General features: G+C 42.7%; 1 protein-coding gene across 2 annotated transcripts in view; it reads left to right on the forward strand.

Moving 5' to 3' along the window:
- The window catches only part of LOC121543405 (nuclear factor NF-kappa-B p105 subunit), a 35,917-nt gene extending 22,528 nt beyond the window's left edge, over positions 1-13,389 (forward strand). For both annotated transcript variants that reach the window (XM_041853258.1, XM_041853250.1), the window contains exons 8-24: positions 94-252; positions 2,991-3,095; positions 5,559-5,650; positions 5,753-5,891; positions 6,073-6,216; positions 6,423-6,521; positions 6,605-6,772; positions 6,914-7,055; positions 7,269-7,383; positions 7,484-7,685; positions 7,777-7,946; positions 8,191-8,293; positions 8,432-8,571; positions 8,848-8,917; positions 9,052-9,218; positions 9,610-9,739; positions 12,678-13,389. In XM_041853258.1, coding sequence (XP_041709192.1) covers positions 94-252; positions 2,991-3,095; positions 5,559-5,650; positions 5,753-5,891; positions 6,073-6,216; positions 6,423-6,521; positions 6,605-6,772; positions 6,914-7,055; positions 7,269-7,383; positions 7,484-7,685; positions 7,777-7,946; positions 8,191-8,293; positions 8,432-8,571; positions 8,848-8,917; positions 9,052-9,218; positions 9,610-9,739; positions 12,678-12,757 — 2,225 coding nt within the window. In that variant the 3' untranslated portion in view covers positions 12,758-13,389. The remainder of the gene's footprint in view (positions 1-93; positions 253-2,990; positions 3,096-5,558; positions 5,651-5,752; positions 5,892-6,072; positions 6,217-6,422; positions 6,522-6,604; positions 6,773-6,913; positions 7,056-7,268; positions 7,384-7,483; positions 7,686-7,776; positions 7,947-8,190; positions 8,294-8,431; positions 8,572-8,847; positions 8,918-9,051; positions 9,219-9,609; positions 9,740-12,677) is intronic.
- Positions 13,390-16,206: the final 2,817 nt, after the last annotated feature.

Below are 16,206 nucleotides of genomic sequence, written 5' to 3' on the forward strand. Positions count from 1 at the left end.
ATTTCTGCAGAGCACTAAGAATATTTCTTGTTTTACATATATGTGAATCTATGCATCGCCAACTTCACACTCAACCTTCGCGTGTGTCTTCAGATCACCAGAGAAACATGATCTGCAGCGCAGCGCACCAGCAGGCTAAAGAGATGGACCTAAGCGTGGTGCGCCTCATGTTCACAGCCTTCCTCCCAGATAGTGACGGGGGCTTCTCCCGTAGACTGGACCCCGTCATATCAGACCCCATTTTCGACAGCAGTAAGTCACTAACAGCCACCTAGTCACTAAGCGCCAAATCAACTTCAGTTCTTGTGAAAATGTACCCATTGACATCAATGCATGATTTATGCAAACAAGGATTAGGCCGTTAATGCTGTGTTTCCCAGTGCGCTGTGACCCCAACAAAACAATGGTTCTAGCTAGCTAGCTAAAACAGTCTTTAGCCATGACCCAAGAAGAACTGTCTGTGGTCCGCCATTTTGTTTCTTCTTTACATTATCAGTGAAAGATGTTCCATTACCCTTCACTAAGTCCATCTATGACAAAGGTCCCCCACCTCACCATAGAAACACACCAGATTAGGCTACATGGTACCCAGTTGTGCCTCAGCTTAATGAAACTCAGGAAGGAACTACTGTTTGAACAAACTAATAGAATCACTCTTGTGCCTGTCATCACTGAATTCATGTAATTAGTCACTGAGTTTAAGATGTATTGAAATAAACCACATCAGTGTGCACAGGTTTCATTTTCCTAGCTCTGTGCTTCCTCTACCTCACATTTCTTACTCAGCTTCCTCTCGCAGGCTGAAACTAGGCCTTCACTTTCAGTTTGATGCCCGCCCTTTACTGAGAGAAAGCATCCACACAGTTTGTGTCAAGTCTTTTTTTCCACATTTGGTGTCTCTGTGGTTTATTTAAATGATAAAAGATTTTTGAAGAGAAACAAATAAATAGTGTTTCCAGTTTGATAACAAAGGGCAATTTCAAGGATTTACAAGGAATCCAATATGGATGATGCACAGCATGTATTAGTTACAGTGCTTTCAGAAAGTATTCACACCCCTTAACTTTTTCCACATTTTGTTGTGTTACAACCTGAATTTAAAATGGATTAAATTGAGATTTTCTTCACTGGCATACACACAATACCCCATAATGCCAAAGAGAAAATATTTTTTTTTGACATTTTTACCAATTAGTAAAAATGAAAAGCTTAAATGTCTTGAGTCAATAAGTATTCAACCCCTTTGTTATGGCAAGCCTAAATAAGTTCAGGAGTAAAAATGTGCATGGATTCACTCTGCGTGCAATAATAGTGTTTAACATACACATACAATTATATCTAAGGTCGCTCAGTATAGCAGAGAATTTCAAAGACAAATTCAACCACAAAGACCAGGGAGGTTTTCCAATGCCTCGCAAAGAAGGGCACCTATTGGTAGATGGGTAAAAAAAAAAACAGACATTGAATATCCCTTTGAACATGGTGAAGTTATTAATTACACTTTGGATGGTGTATCAATACACCCAGTCACTACAAAGATACAGGCGTCCTTCCTAACTCAGTTGCCGGAGAGGAAGGAAACCGCTCAGGGATTTCACAAGGCCAATGGTGACTTTAAGACAGTTACAGTTTGATGGCTGTGATAGGACAAAACTGAGGATGGATCAACAACATTGTAGTTACTCCACAATACTAACCTAATTGGCAGAGTGAAAAGAAGGAAGCCTGTACAGAATAAAAATATTCCAAAACATGCATCCTGTTGCATCATTATGGGGTATTGTATGTACACTACCGTTCAAAAGTTTGGGGTCACTTAGAAATGTCCTTGTTTTCGAAAGAAAAGCAATTTTGTCCATTTAAATAATTGATCAGAAATACAGTGTAGATAATGTTAATCTTGTAAATGGCTATTGTAGCTGGAAACGGCTGATTTTATTAATGGAATATCTACATAGGCGTACAGAGGTCCATTATCAGCAACCATCAGTCCTGTGTTCCAATGGCACGTTGTGTTTGCTAATCCAAGTTTATCGTTTTAAAAGGCTAATTGATCACTAGAAAACCTTTTTGCAATTATGTTGTAAGTCGCTCTGGATAAGAGCGTCTGTTAAATGACTAAAATGTAAAAAATGTTAGCACAGCTGAAAACTGTTGTGCTGATTAAAGAAGCAATAACACTGGCCTTCTTGAGACTAGTTGAGTATCTGGAGCATCAGCAATTGTGGGTTCGATTACAGGCTCAAAATGGCCAGAAACAAATAACTTTCTTCTGAAACTCATCAGTCTATACTTGTTCTGAGAAATGAAGGCTATTCCATGCGAGAAATAGGCAAGAAACTGAAGATCTCGTACAACGCTGTGTACTACTCCCTTCACAGAACAGCGCAAACTGTCTCTAACCAGAATAAAAAGGGGAGTGGGAGGCCCCAGTGCACAACTGAGCAAGAGGACAAATACATTAGAGTGTCTAGTTTGAGAAACAGGCGCCTCACAGGTCCTCAACTGGCAGCTTTATTAAATAGTATCCGCAAAACACCAGTCTCAACGTCAACAGTGAAGAGGCGACTCTGGGATGCTGACCTTCTAGGCAGAGTTGCAAAGAAAAAGCCATATCTCAGACTGCCCATCTTAATATTTGATTTTTATTGGCCAGTCTGAGATATGGCTTTTTCTTTGCAACTCTGCCAAGAAGGTCAGCATCCTGGAGTCGCCTCTGATCAATTTGATGTTATTTTAATGGACAAAAAGTGTTTTTCTTTCAAAAACAAGGAACGGTAGTGTAGATGGGTGAGATGTTTTAAAATCCATTTTGAATTCAGGCTGTAATACAACAAAATGTGGAATAAGTCAAGGTGTTTAAATACTATCTGAATGCACTTTACCTATTAGCTGTCAATAAATGAGAAGTAACGGTATTCTGCTTGCACTAAACCGAAAATCTGAGTTGACCAATTGACCATCTCTCTATTCCCTTATCCTGTTTGCAGAAGCTCCTAATGCATCCAACCTGAAGATAGTGCGGATGGACCGCACAGCTGGCTGTGTGACAGGAGGAGAGGAGGTCTACCTGCTCTGTGACAAGGTCCAGAAAGGTACAGTATGTGACTGGGGAATGGATCTGTCATCCATGATCCCGAGTGTGATTTATCAAGACCACGTTATCATTAAGATCTAACTGTCAACACGTAGTCTGAAGCATTATCTCTCCGGCTCTTACTTCCGGCCTGCTTTTCCAGGAAGAGTTTTATAGCGGTGTATTGTCCTCTCTACCTTTGTTTTTGCCGTATTGGCCTGTGGGCAGAACGTCAACAACCCTGTAATGCAAGATCCTCTCTTGGGACAAAAGTTCAAGTCATTTTTGGGCTCTGCTGTTTGACCTCCAAACAAAGGGCCTCATCTCGAGTCTATTTCTACCTCACTGTGTATCATGTTTTGCAGAGTCAATCAGTGATATACAGTGGCTTGCTAAAGTATTCAGCCAATCAGTTGTGTTGTGACAAGGTAGGGGGTATATACAGTGGCTTTCGAAAGTATTCACCCCCCTTGGCATTTTTCCTATTTTGTTGCCTTACAACCTGGAATTAAAGTGGATTTTTGGGGGGTTTGTATAATTTGATTTACACAACATGCCTACCACTGAAGATGTCAAATATTATTTTTTGTGAAACAAACAAGAAATAAGACCAAAAAAACAGAACTTGTGCGTGCATAACAATTTTTTGCAGCAATTACAGCTGGAAGTCTCTTGGGGTATGTCTCTATAAGCTTGGCACATCTAGCCACTGGGATTTTTGCCCATTCTTCAAGGCAAAACTGCTCCAGCTCCTTCAAGTTGGATGGGTTCCGCTGGTGTACAGCAATCTTTAAGTCATACCACAGATTCTCAATTGGATTGAGGTCTGGGCTTTGACTAGGCCATTCCAAGACATTTAAATGTTTCCCCTTAAACCACTCTAGTGTTGCTTTAGCAGTATGCTTAGGGTCATTGTCCTGCTGGAAGGTGAACCTCCGTCCCTGTCTCAAATCTCTGGAAGACTGAAACAGGTTTCCCTCAAGAATTTCCCTGTATTTAGCACCATCCTTCAATTCTGACCAGTTTCCCAGTCCCTGCCAATGAAAAACATCCCCACAGCATAATGCTGCCACCACCATGCTTCACTGTGGGGATGGTGTTCTCGGGGTGATGAGAGGTGTTGGGTTTGCGCCAGACATAGCGTTTTCCTTGATGGCCAAAAAGCTCAATTTTAGTCTCATCTGACCAGAGTACCTTCTTCCAAACGTGTTTGCTTATTTTTTTCTTTAAGCTATGGCTTTTTTCTGGCCACTTCCATAAAGCCCAGCTCTGTGGAGTGTACGGCTTAAAGTGGTCCTATGGACAGATACTCCAATCTCCGCTGTGGAACTTTGCAGCTCCTTCAGGGTTATCTTTGGTCTCTTTGTTGCCTCTCTGATTAATGCCCTCCTTGCCTGGTCTGTGAGTTTTGGTGGGCGGCCCTCTCTTGGCAGGTTTGTGGTGCCATATTCTTTCCATTTTTTTTATAATGGATTTAATGGTGCTCCGTGGGATGTTCAAAGTTCCTGATATTTTTTTATAACCCAACCCTGATCTGTACTTCTCCACAACTTTGTCCCTGACCTGTTTGGAGAGCTCCTTGGTCTTCATGGTGCCGCTTGCTTGGTGGTGCCCCTTGCTTAGTGGTGTTGCAGAGACTGGGGCCTTTCAGAACATGTGTATATATACTGAGATCATGTGCCAGATCATGTGACACTTAGATTACACACATGTGGACTTTATTTAACTAATTATGTGACTTCTGAAGTTAATTGGTTGCACCAGATCTTATTTAGAGGCTTCATAGCAAAGGGGGTGAATACATATGCACGCACCACTTTTCCGTTATTAAATTTTTTTGATTTTCTGAAACAAGTTATTTTTTTAATTTCACTTTTGTGTATGTCCATTACATGAAATCCAAATAAAAAATCAATTTAAATTACAGGTTGTAATGCAACAAAATAGGAAAAACGCCAAGGGAGATGAATACTTTTGCAAGGCACTGTACTACTCCAGCCCTTCAGGCTTTTGTTTCAGCCCAGCTCGAAGACACTTAATTCTGACAATCCATACTGAATATCACAATTTTAGTTGATTCTTTGAAATGTTAGTGTTGGGTTGGAGCAAAGGCCTGCACACCCAGCAGCTCTCCCACGACTTGAGTTTTCTTGTCAAGGAAATGTACGGTGCAGTCAAAACATTCCAGTAGGATATTCAAATACTTCTGTCTGTAGTTGTGGGGCTGTCAGTAGTGGGTGGCACCATTTCCTGGTTACCTTGGAAAGACATTGACATTTCCTTGTGGTTCCATGACCGATGACACGTGAAAGATTTTCAGCAACACTTGAAGGCTAAATGCACAAACGTTGGTTTTAAAAATGAGTATTTTTTCTAGTCAACTTCTATTATCCTCCAATATCTTTCACGTCACCAGTTTGTTCCTTTACTCATAGTTTGAAATTGGGGTTGTGACAGTGTACCTTTTCCCCTGTCGTGACAGATGACATCCAGGTGCGCTTCTATGAGGATGATGAGACAGGGCTGACATGGGAGGCCTTTGGGGACTTCTCCCCCACTGATGTACATCGACAGGTCATTGACACACAATTTGCCAATAAAGTCAGTTTTTATATTTCCTCCCCTGTAACAGTACTATAACCTAACCACTGGTAAAATCTCCACTCCCTTCCACAGTTTGCCATTGTTTTCAAGACCCCCAAATACAGAGACCTGAACCTCCAGAAGCCCACCTCAGTGTTTGTGCAGCTGAAGCGTAAATCGGACAACGAGACGAGCGAGCCCAAGCCCTTCACCTACCACCCACAGATCATAGGTGAACCGCTCTGAAACACCCCCAGACCTGGTCCTGGAGACCCCCTGTGCATGCTGGACTCCATCCCAACCAACTATAGTTTGTGCCATTCTTATGGCACAGGGTTCAAATTGGACATAACCCGCTATTCTGTCAACTGTCAAGTCAATCCGCTCATCTTGTCCCTGGTCTTCATCCTCAGATAAGGAAGAGGTGCAGAGGAAGAGACAGAAGACCCTGCCTAACTTCCAGGACTACAGCGGCCAAGGTGGAGCAGGGGGCATGTACCGGGGACCAGGGGGAGGAGGCTCCGCTACGGGGGGAGGACCCGGCTCTGGGGGAGGAGGTACACCCAAAATGTTTCTGATGAATCATTCATTTTAACACAACAGAAGAAATGTGATTTAAGGTGAACGAGACAAGCCATGTAAACTTCAAATGGGCAATGTCTCACAAAATCCTGAACACAAGACAAAGTACAAGTTCAAAAGCTTTATTGTCTATTTAGGCTAAAAGGAAATGTGTAACCACTTAAAAGCAACTTTCTTTTAGGTTACTTCCAGGGCTATTCCACCTACAATAACTACGGCACTGGCTATAGCGCTGGCTTTTCCCCTGGCATGAGTGGTGGCGGAGCGGGTATTAAACATGGTGAGTGTGTTTGTCTGTCTGCTAGATCAATTCCATTTAAGTTCAGGATAGGAATTAAGCTCAACCATGTTCCCTCGACACAGCTCCACAGGGCAGAGCGGAGGACAGCGATGATGACAGCGACGTGGACGATGACCCGTCCTCAGGGGCAGTGGTGGCGGTCCAAGCCCAGTCGGAGGATGCCTCTGCTGGGGAGACAAGTGAGGAGAGAGGGGCTGGTGTGGAGCTAGGACCAGGGGACAGGACTGGAGGTGCGCCCAACAAGGACATTTGTATAGTGATTAGTGAGCCACTTCCCCAGGAAACAGACTACTGTACTTGTTGGTGTATGACTGTGTGTTTGTGCTGGAAGCCAGGGTGGTTAATGACAGTGTTTTTATATTTGTGTCCAGAATGCGTGCTGGAGGCCAAGCTGGTGGATGTGGCTGAGAGGCAAGCTGAAGCCCTCTTCCAGTACGCCGTCACTGGAGACGTCCGCTACCTGCTGGCTCCACAGCGCCACCTCATGACGGCTCAGGATGAGAACGGTGACACGTACGTCCCCTCCCACACAACCTATCACTTCAGACCTAATTTTAACATAAATATAACTCAGACTTTCACAGCATTTGTATAACTGTATAACCTCCATTTTGTGTCCATCTGCATTCAGCTTTGCATTGATGCCAATGGGATATATAACCCTGATATGTGGCATAGTTTCTCCAGTAGCACATGCCAATCTGGGCTTGTCCTCTGTTTCTCCAGTGGTCTCCATTTGGGCGTGATCCACAGCCAGACAGACGCAGTCAGGAGTCTAGCCCAGGTCCTCTCTGTCCTGCCTGGAGAGGAGGTCCTCAACATGAGGAATGACCTCTATCAGGTAACAAACACACACACACGCCTTGTGTTTCTGTGACGATCTTAGTTCGTCAATGACAGAACAGGCAGTAATATCCTATATTTGTGTCCCTCTATCCCAGACTCCTTTGCACCTAGCAGTGATAACCCAGCAGAAGGTGGCGGCCGAGGCCCTCCTATTGGCTGGGGCTGATGTCACTCTGTCTGATCGCCACGGAAACACAGCTCTACACCTGGCCACTCAGCAGAAGGAGGGAGGGATGGTGGAATGTCTACTAAGACACAGAGAGGTGGTGGAACTAGTGGACCTCCCCAACGCAGCAGGTACAACACACACACATACACACACTCATATACACACACGCATAGTGGAAAGTGAAGTCAACTAGAGCATGACAGTGCTTTTATCCTCCAGGATTTTGCTCCCTCCACCTGGCTGTGCTGGCCAACAACCTGTGTTCCCTCAGGGACCTCCTGGTGAGCGGGGGCAGTGTGGAGGTCCAGGAGAGGAGCTGCGGCCGCACGGCGCTCCACTTGGCCACTGAGCTGGACAATGTCTCCCTGGCAGGCTGCCTGCTACTGGAGGTACGTACCGTAGAAGCCTTGCCTACCTCCATTACGGACCACCCTGCATCTTTCTACTGGCTGGTATCTTGAGGCTAAGCAGAGTTGGGCCTGGTCAATACCTGGATGGGAGACTAGAGTGTATTTAGTAAGGTGAAACTTTGAGAACGTAACAAACTAGCACAACTCAAGTAGCCCTTTCCTTGTGACGGTTGATGGGTCATGGGTGTAAGATGTGTGTTGACAGTGTTCTCTCCCTCCATAGGGGAATGCTGATGTGGACTGCTGCACCTACAACGGCTCCAGCCCTCTCCACATAGCAGCAGGGCGGGGCTCTGTCAAACTGACCGCTCTCCTCATGGCTGCAGGTATGACTAAGTTTCTTCAAACTGTCCCCTTTGTGAAAATGGCTTAGTTCGATGTCTTTGTTTTCTCTGTAACTGCTGTTTTGTAATATAGTCCTAGCTCAAAGACAGACATGACTTTATCAATCTTTTCATGTCTAGGTGCCAATCCTCACAAAGAAAACTTTGAGCCCCTGTTCTTCAGAGAGGATGACTGCTGTGTGGATGAGGAAGAGGAGGAGGAGCAGGACGAAGGCTACATCCCAGGGATGACTCCTCTTAACATGGCTGCCACTCCTGAGGTGGGTTCCACTTGCACACGCTTTGATGTGTTTTCTGGAAGTCATTTTCCTACATGTTCTACTATCGTCTCACACGCCACGTATCTCACTCAACTGACTAATATTGCTATAGTCCTTTCTCACGCCTTTTAATTTTGACTCTAAAGATAACATGTATGTCATTTTATGACAACAAAACTACTGACGTGAATTCACGAGTTGAAAGAATATTTAAAAATGAAATCTTTATCTATTTGAATGTTCGCTAAATATTCTCTCTCTTCCTTGTACTTCTAGGTATTGGAAATTCTGAATGGCAAAGAGTACAAGCCAGAGACCACCATCCCAGTCTTCATCCCCCCTCAAGGTTGGCTCCTGCACTTCAGTTTAAACAACCCCCTTCATTGTAATCTCTACGTCTTAGGCCATAGGGTTCTACTGCTGTCTCGTCTTGGTTCTTGTCCACTTTGGAGTACAGCTAACGGTGTCATGTTTCTGTAGGCGACATGCAGAGCCTGGGCTCAGACACAAAGCAGGCACTATGCCAGGCCCTTGAGTGCCAGGGGGGGAGCTGGGAGAGTCTGGCGCACACGCTGGGGCTGGGCATCCTCAACAGCGCCTTCAGACTCAGCCCCTCCCCCGCCAGCACGCTGCTGGACAGCTATGAGGTACACACACACACACACACACACACACACACACCTATCCCAACCTTAGGCAAATATCTTCTTTAGGGAATTCACTTACAAACCCATTTCTAAGAAAGCTGATGTTTCTCTGGAAACTTGCTCCTCCTCTTCTCTGGTGTTGTGCCAGGACACATTAATCAACATTCAGACAAAGACATGAGGGGGAAACATAGGCATTGTAAGATTTGAAATTTCACTTTGATAGTCTCTCTTCTTTTTTGCTCAGATTTCTCCCACCTTGAATTCAAGTCAGTACAGAAAATGAATTAATATGTTCTCATTGAAACTTGGGGACTTTTTTTCAACACTTCCATTTAATTTTGACCCAATAGTTGGTTTATAAGTAACACTTCTATGCCCCTGCCTGTAGGTATCCGGGGGAAGGGTCAAGGACCTTTTGGAGGGACTCAGGACAGTGGGAAACTGCACCGCTTTGACAGTACTGCAGGGGGCACTGTGTGAAACAGAGCAGGCTCCCCAAAGCACCACAGAGCTCTTAGGTAAGCTCAAAAAGAACTCAGCCAGTAGCTCAATGTGCAATATACACTACCGTTCAAAGGTTTGGGGTCACTTAGAAATGTCCTTGTTTTTGAAAGAAAAGCAATTTTTTTTAACCATTAGAATAACATCAAATTGATCAGAAGTACAGTGTAGACATTGTTAATGTTGTAAATGGCTATTGTAGCTGGAAATGGCTGATTTTTTTTTTTTTAATGGAATATCTACATAGGTGTACAGAGGCCCATTATCAGCAACCATCAGTCCTGTGTTCCAATAGCACGTTGTGTTTGCTAATCCAAGTTTATAATTTTAAAAGGCTAATTGATCATAACCAGAATAGAAAGAGGAGTGGGAGGCCCCAGTGCACAACTGAGCAAGAGGACAAATACATTAGAGTGTCTAGTTTGAGAAACAGACGCCTCACAGGTCCTCAACTGGCAGCTTCATTAAATAGTACCCGCAAAACACCAGTTTCAACGTCAACAGTGAAGAGGCGACTCCGGGATGCTGACCTTCTAGGCAGAGTTGCAAAGAAAAAGCCATATCAGACTACCCATCTTAATCTTTTATTTTTATTGACCAGTCTAAGATATGGCTTTTTCTGCCTATTTCTCAAACTAGACACACTAATGTATTTGTCCTCTTGCTCAGTTGTGCACGGGGGCCTCCCACTCCTCTTTCTGTTCTGGTTAGAGGCAGTTTGCGCTGTTCTGTGAAGGGAGTAGTACACAGCATTGTACGAGATCTTCAGTTTCTTGGCAATTTCTCGCATGGAATAGCCTTCATTTCTCAGAACAAGAATAGACTGATGAGTTTCAGAAGAAAGTTACTTGTTTCTGGCCATTTTGAGCCTGTAATCGAACCCACAATTGCTGATGCTCCAGATACTCAACTAGTCTCAAGAAGGCCAGTTTTATTGCTTCTTTAATCAGCACAACAGTTTTCAGCTGTGCTAACATAATTGCAAAAGGGTTTTCTAATGATCAATTAGCCTTTTAAAATGATAAACTTGGATTAGCAAACACAACGTGCCATTGGAACACAGGACTGATGGTTGCTGATAATGGGCCTCTGTATGCCTATGTAGATATTCCATAAAAAAAATCAGCCGTTTCCAGCTACAATAGCCATTTACAACATTAACAATGTCTACACTGTATTTCTGATCAATTTGATGTTATTTTAATGGACCAAAAAAAAAGCTTTTCTTTCGAAAACCAGGACATTTCTAAGTGACCCCAAACTTTTGAACGGTAGTGTATATACTAGCATACCTTATGATTTTAAATAGAATCATCTGGTATACAGTGGGGGGAAAAAAGTATTTAGTCAGCCACCAATTGTGCAAGTTCTCCCACTTAAAAAGATGAGAGAGGCCTGTAATTTCCATCATAGGTACACGTCAACTATGACAGACAAAATGAGAAAAGAAAATCACATTGTAGGATTTTTAATGAATTTATTTGCAAATTATAGTGGAAAATAAGTATTTGGTCAATAACAAAAGTTTCTCAATACTTTGTTATATACCCTTTGTTGGCAATGACACAGGTCAAACGTTTTCTGTAAGTCTTCACAAGGTTTTCACACACTGTTGCTGGTATTTTGGCCCAATCCTCCATGCAGATCTCCTCTAGAGCAGTGATGTTTTGGGGCTGTCGCTGGGCAACATGGACTTTCAACTCCCTCCAAAGATTTTCTATGGGGTTGAGATCTGGAGACTGGCTAGGCCACTCCAGGACCTTGAAATGCTTCTTACGAAGCCACTCCTTCGTTGCCCGGGCGGTGTGTTTGGGATCATTGTCATGCTGAAAGACCCAGCCACATTTCATCTTCAATGCCCTTGCTGATGGAAGGAGGTTTTCACTCAAAATCTCACGATACATGGCCCCATTCATTCTTTCCTTTACACGGATCAGTCGTCCTGGTCCCTTTGCAGAAAAACAGCCCCAAAGCATGATGTTTCCACCCCCATGCTTCACAGTAGGTATGGTGTTCTTTGGATGCAACTCAGCATTCTTTGTCCTCCAAACACGACGAGTTCAATTTTTACCAAAAAGTTATATTTTGGTTTCATCTGACCATATGACATTCTCCCAATCCTCTTCTGGATCATCCAAATGCAATCTTCAGACGGGCCTGGACATGTACTGGCTTAAGCAGGGGGACACGTCTGGCACTGCAGGATTTGAGTCCCTGGCGGCGTAGTGTGTTACTGATGGTAGGCTTTGTTACTTTGGTCCCAGCTCTCTGCAGGTCATTCACTAGGTCCCCCCGTGTGGTTCTGGGATTTTTGCTCACCGTTCTTGTGATCATTTTGACCCCACGGGGTGAGATCTTGCGTGGAGCCCCAGATCGAGGGAGATTATCAGTGGTCTTGTATGTCTTCCATTTCCTAATAATTGCTCCCACAGTTGATTTCTTCAAACCAAGCTGCTTACCTATTGCAGATTCAGTCTTCCCAGCCTGGTGCAGGTCTACAATTTTGTTTCTGGTGTCCTTTGACAGCTCTTTGGTCTTGGCCATAGTGGAGTTTGGAGTGTGACTGTTTGAGGTTGTGGACAGGTGTCTTTTATACTGATAACAAGTTCAAACAGGTGCCATTAATACAGGTAACGAGTGGAGGACAGAGGAGCCTCTTAAAGAAGTTGTTACAGGTCTGTGAGAGCCAGAAATCGTGCTTGTTTGTAGGTGACCAAATACTTATTTTCCACCATAATTTGCAAATAAATTCATAAAAAATCCTACAATGTGATTTTCTGGAGAAAAAAAATCTCAATTTGTCTGTCATAGTTGACGTGTACCTATGATGAAAATTACAGGCCTCTCTCATCTTTTTAAGTGAGAGATCTTGCACAATTGGTGGCTGACTAAATACTTTTCTTCCCCACTGTATAAGTCACATGCCCTTAACCCCCCCCCCCCCTTGTCTCTCAGGACGTGTGCAGGATCTAAAGCTGGATGGACGGGAGGACAGCGGTGTGTGTGACAGTGGGGTGGAGCTCTCCACAGTGTGACTGCCAGATTGGTTAATCACACATCATGGCCCTGACCTTGTCAGGATTTCATGAGGCTTCTGCTTCCTATAAGCAAGCTACAGACATTTTCTCTCTGAAAGGGACAATCCAGCAAGCACGTCTCCTCACACATCATGCTGAATATCTTAACTTTTTATATGGCCCAGTAATGTTTTGATAGTGGTTTTGTATACGTAAACATAATATGCATGTTATGTTTGCATAATGACATTTCAGGAAACCTGAATGTAATCTATTTGAATCTTGTTTGTATTAACATCATGAATGTGTTTTATTCAGGGGAAAACTCAGAGGTAACGGCATGGTATAAATGTGGAAAAAAAAGTATTTTTTAAATAATTTGTAATTTATGAGATCATTAGTTCAAAAATTATATGATCAGAATTGTTCTTCCCACACTACAGTTAATTTGGAGCAGAGCGGTCAAAAATTCAGCCGATTCAAATAACCAATTTTGAGTGTGGCACTCTGGACCTTGGCAAAGCCTGAGAAAAATAAGTTAAACACCCCCATGATTTATAAGGCATAGACCCCATACTGCAGGGCTGCCCAACCCTCTTCCTAGAGATCTACTGTCCTGTAGGTTTTCAGTCCAACCCTAATTTAGCGTATCTGATTCAGCTAGTTAAGGTCTTGTTGAGCAGCTAATAAGTAGAATCAGGTGTGTTAAATTAGGGTTGGACTGAAAACCCACAGGACGGTAGCTCTCCAGGAAGAGGGTTGGGCAGCCCTGCCATACAGAATGTGCTAACTGTAAGCCGCTTTGGATAAAAGTGTCTGATAAATTATATTAAATGAAAATTGCCCCTATATACAGCAGTAGTATAGTAGTAGTTTCCAAAAGGATAGCCCATTTATGTATCAACCACTCATAAAGTGACTCTGTAGCTGTGGAAATATCACGTGGATTTGCTAAACATGGATAGAATGGTTACTGTTCAATGGTTTGGATTGAAACCAAGCAACCACTAATACCTGCTCTTGCAATGTTTTTGTATCATGTACAACAAAGTCAAATTAAATTTCCTATGGAAGTGGTGCTACCAGTGATTTTTACGTATGATAATGGATTATTGCAATAATCATGAAGCATACTGTATTCTCCTCCACTATGCACGCCTGTTAGAGCACAATCCTCAGCCTTGACTATAGTACAGAAACCACTTTGAATAGCCTTAAGGTCATTCCTGTGTAGACAAGCTTTTCATCGTACCAGTTATCATTATAAACTATGAGGTGTATCCTTTCATTTTGTCCATTGACGTCTGTATTAAGTTGGGGGGTAAACTCACTTTTGGAAGCCATTTTGTTTCTAGTAACATTTACTTTCTCTTATCAATGTATTTGATGGAGTAGGTTTAATATGTTCATATCACATTCAGTCAGGTTATCAAGTTCTGCTTCAAGACCACTGCGAAGACATGTTAGAGAATGAGTGGTGCTTTATTTTCTTCACTGTGTTCTTCCCCATTTTGTAATTAAGTATTCAGTCCCCATTTGATATTGCTAAACCCTCTTTTTCATGTTATCAACCTCAGATGGGCATTGAAAGACATTTGTTTCAATCAAGTTTGAAGCTGTTCCAACATTTTCCTGACAACACTGGCATTTTGAGATTAAGATTAGTATCAGTCCCAAACCGAAGGTTTGATAGGCAGGCACTGCTTCACTTTGTGTGGGGGTTCAATATTTATACCTGTACCCGGTGAAACTGTTTTGTACAGTCATAAATGTTTGCTTTTTAATGGGTCTTATTGTAATACTTTTTTAATAAAATTGTTAATTGTGTTCATGTCTTTTCCCCATATTCTAGCAGCTTCATATTGGGTAATGTAGTTAGTGGTGGACACAGGCCAGTAAATAATCACACACTTGCACAACAAGTTGGGAAAACATGGCAAGTATCTGACCATAGAATTAGAATTATAGAATGGACATGAATCCTATGACCGTCTAAAGGTCAGCCATTTTGGTCAGGGAGTTGGTCAACCATGGTTTGCCAGTGCTGTGATAAGATATAATGTAAAATAATGCATTTCAAGAATGTATCTGCACTATGCTTGACAGCTAGCCAGACAGTTTTAGAGGAATGATACCATCAATTTTTCAAATCAACTGCCAATATGCCAACATTCCATTCAAACAATGCAGTTAATCCACAGCCACACCCTGGCTCAAATCAGTTGATAGGACTTTTTAGGCAAGTTGTAAATGCAACAAGTACTGATATTGCATCATATAATAGCACTCAAAGCTTTCCAAGAAAACAAACATTTAAGACATTTATGGCCATTTACATATTTTAGAGGCTATTTATAGAGAAAATAACGGTATAAAACCTGGATAAACTGTATAATATGACAATATTTTATACTGAACAAAAAATAAACACAACATGCAACAATTTCAAAGATTTTGCTGAGTTACAGGAAATCAGTCAATTGAAATAAATAAATTAGGCCCTAATTTATGGATTTCACATGACTGGGCATGGGCATAGACCAGGCCCAGCCAATCAGAATGAGTTTTCACCACAAAAGGGCTTTATTACAGACATAAATACTCCTCAGCATCCCCCCCAGATGTGAAGCCGGATGTGAAGATCCTGGGCTGGCGTGGTTACTTACACGTGGTCTGCGGTTGTGATGCCGGTTGGACGTACTGCCAAATTCTCTAAAATTACATTGGAGGCGGCTTATGGTAGCGAAATTAACATTAACTTCTCTGGTGGACATTCCTGCAGTCAGCATGCCAATTGCATGCTCCTTCAAAACATGAGATATCTGTGGCATTGTATTTTAGAGTGGCCTTTTATTGTCCCCAGCACAAGGTGCACCTGTGTAATGATCATGCTGTTTAATCAGCTTCTTGATATGCCACACTTGTCAGGTGGATGGATTGGCTTGGCAAAGGAAAAACGCTCACTAACAGGAATGTAAACAAATTTGTGCACAAAATTTGAGAGAAATAAGCTTTTTGTGCATCTGGAAAATTTCTGCGATCTTTTATTTCAGCTCATGAAACATGGGACCAACACTTTACATGTCAAGTTTATATTTGTGTTCAGTGTAATATGATCTCTATGTATCGAAGTCGCTCTGGATAGGTCTGCTCTATGACCAAAATGTAAATATCAACATTTACTGATTCAAATGCCAGGTATTCAGCATCCAGGTGCATCTCAATACTGAAGTGGACTTGCTCTGACCCATCCAAGTCTTCAAAGACTAGCTTAAATGAAGGTAAGGAGTGTAGGAAAAGACATGGCAACTATCACATCTGAAAGGCCATAGCTGCTCTAGTCATGGGGGGCCTATAAATAGCCCCACAGTTGTTGAGGGGTTCTCAGCAGCATATCGTTTTCTACTTGTAATGCAACCAGAACAGACTAACAACAACAGTCCCAATGCATCTCCATATTCATACAT

The sequence above is a fragment of the Coregonus clupeaformis genome, chromosome 3 (genome assembly GCF_020615455.1).
Source record: "Coregonus clupeaformis isolate EN_2021a chromosome 3, ASM2061545v1, whole genome shotgun sequence".
NCBI lineage: Eukaryota > Metazoa > Chordata > Actinopteri > Salmoniformes > Salmonidae > Coregonus > Coregonus clupeaformis.